The 793-nt window shown below is 42.2% G+C and overlaps 1 protein-coding gene across 1 annotated transcript in view; it reads right to left on the reverse strand.

Moving 5' to 3' along the window:
• Positions 1 to 793, reverse strand: part of BAHCC1 (BAH domain and coiled-coil containing 1) — an 85,696-nt gene that overhangs the window by 5,825 nt on the left and 79,078 nt on the right. The window contains exon 24 of the mRNA XM_072403492.1: positions 447 to 563. Within this exon, the coding sequence (XP_072259593.1) occupies positions 447 to 563 (117 nt within the window). The remainder of the gene's footprint in view (positions 1 to 446; positions 564 to 793) is intronic.

Raw genomic sequence — 793 nt, forward strand, 5'->3', positions numbered from 1 at the left:
GTTGCTATCTATCGGGGGACAAGGGGTACTTCTGTACCAAGCCCCAAAAGAATTTGATTGTTGCAATGCTGAAACTTTTAAACATGTGGAGAGGGGCCCAGAAAGTTTACCTAGTATGGAGGCAAGAAATTTCTGATAGTGACCCTGGCTAGAGGGGTAAGTATAGATGCACACTCTGGAAAAAGTTCACTTATTTATTTATTTTTACAGAAGTATAAATGGCTTTCAATGCTACCTTTAACGTACCCAATCCCTCTTTGACATTAGTGCAAAGAAATGATTCGTAAAATGGAAGCGCACAGGTAATAAACTGTTCCCTACAAAACTTTGGTAGCTCTTAGGGCTACGTGCAGGTTGGTTCCAAGAATAATAATAAAAAACGCATATCCCTGAAATGTTATTAGTCCTAAATCTTCTTCATAAAAGATAAGTAGATCAGAACTTACACTGAATTGTGAAGTCAGGAGGAAGCAAGCGGATGTTGTTGAGCGTAATTCTTCCTCGGTCTCCATCATCAAATGCCACGGTTACAGAGTCCGACTCCCCTTCATCACTTGAAGACCCTATGGAATAAAAAGAAGAGAAGCTGTAATACAGGAGGAGGGTCATGGCTAGGGCTTTAGGCATCCTGCTGCTCTCCATCTGTTGCCACAGCATCTGACATCCCTAAACAAACCGAAATGTAATAGAACCTGCTTCCGGCACCAGTTATAGGCAGAACTGTGCCCCCTATTGGCTTTTCAGGAGGTACAAAGAGTCTTGTGAGAGAGAGAGAGAAAAAGCGAGAGAGAGA

This window comes from Pyxicephalus adspersus, chromosome 3 (assembly GCF_032062135.1).
Source record: "Pyxicephalus adspersus chromosome 3, UCB_Pads_2.0, whole genome shotgun sequence".
Lineage (NCBI taxonomy): Eukaryota > Metazoa > Chordata > Amphibia > Anura > Pyxicephalidae > Pyxicephalus > Pyxicephalus adspersus.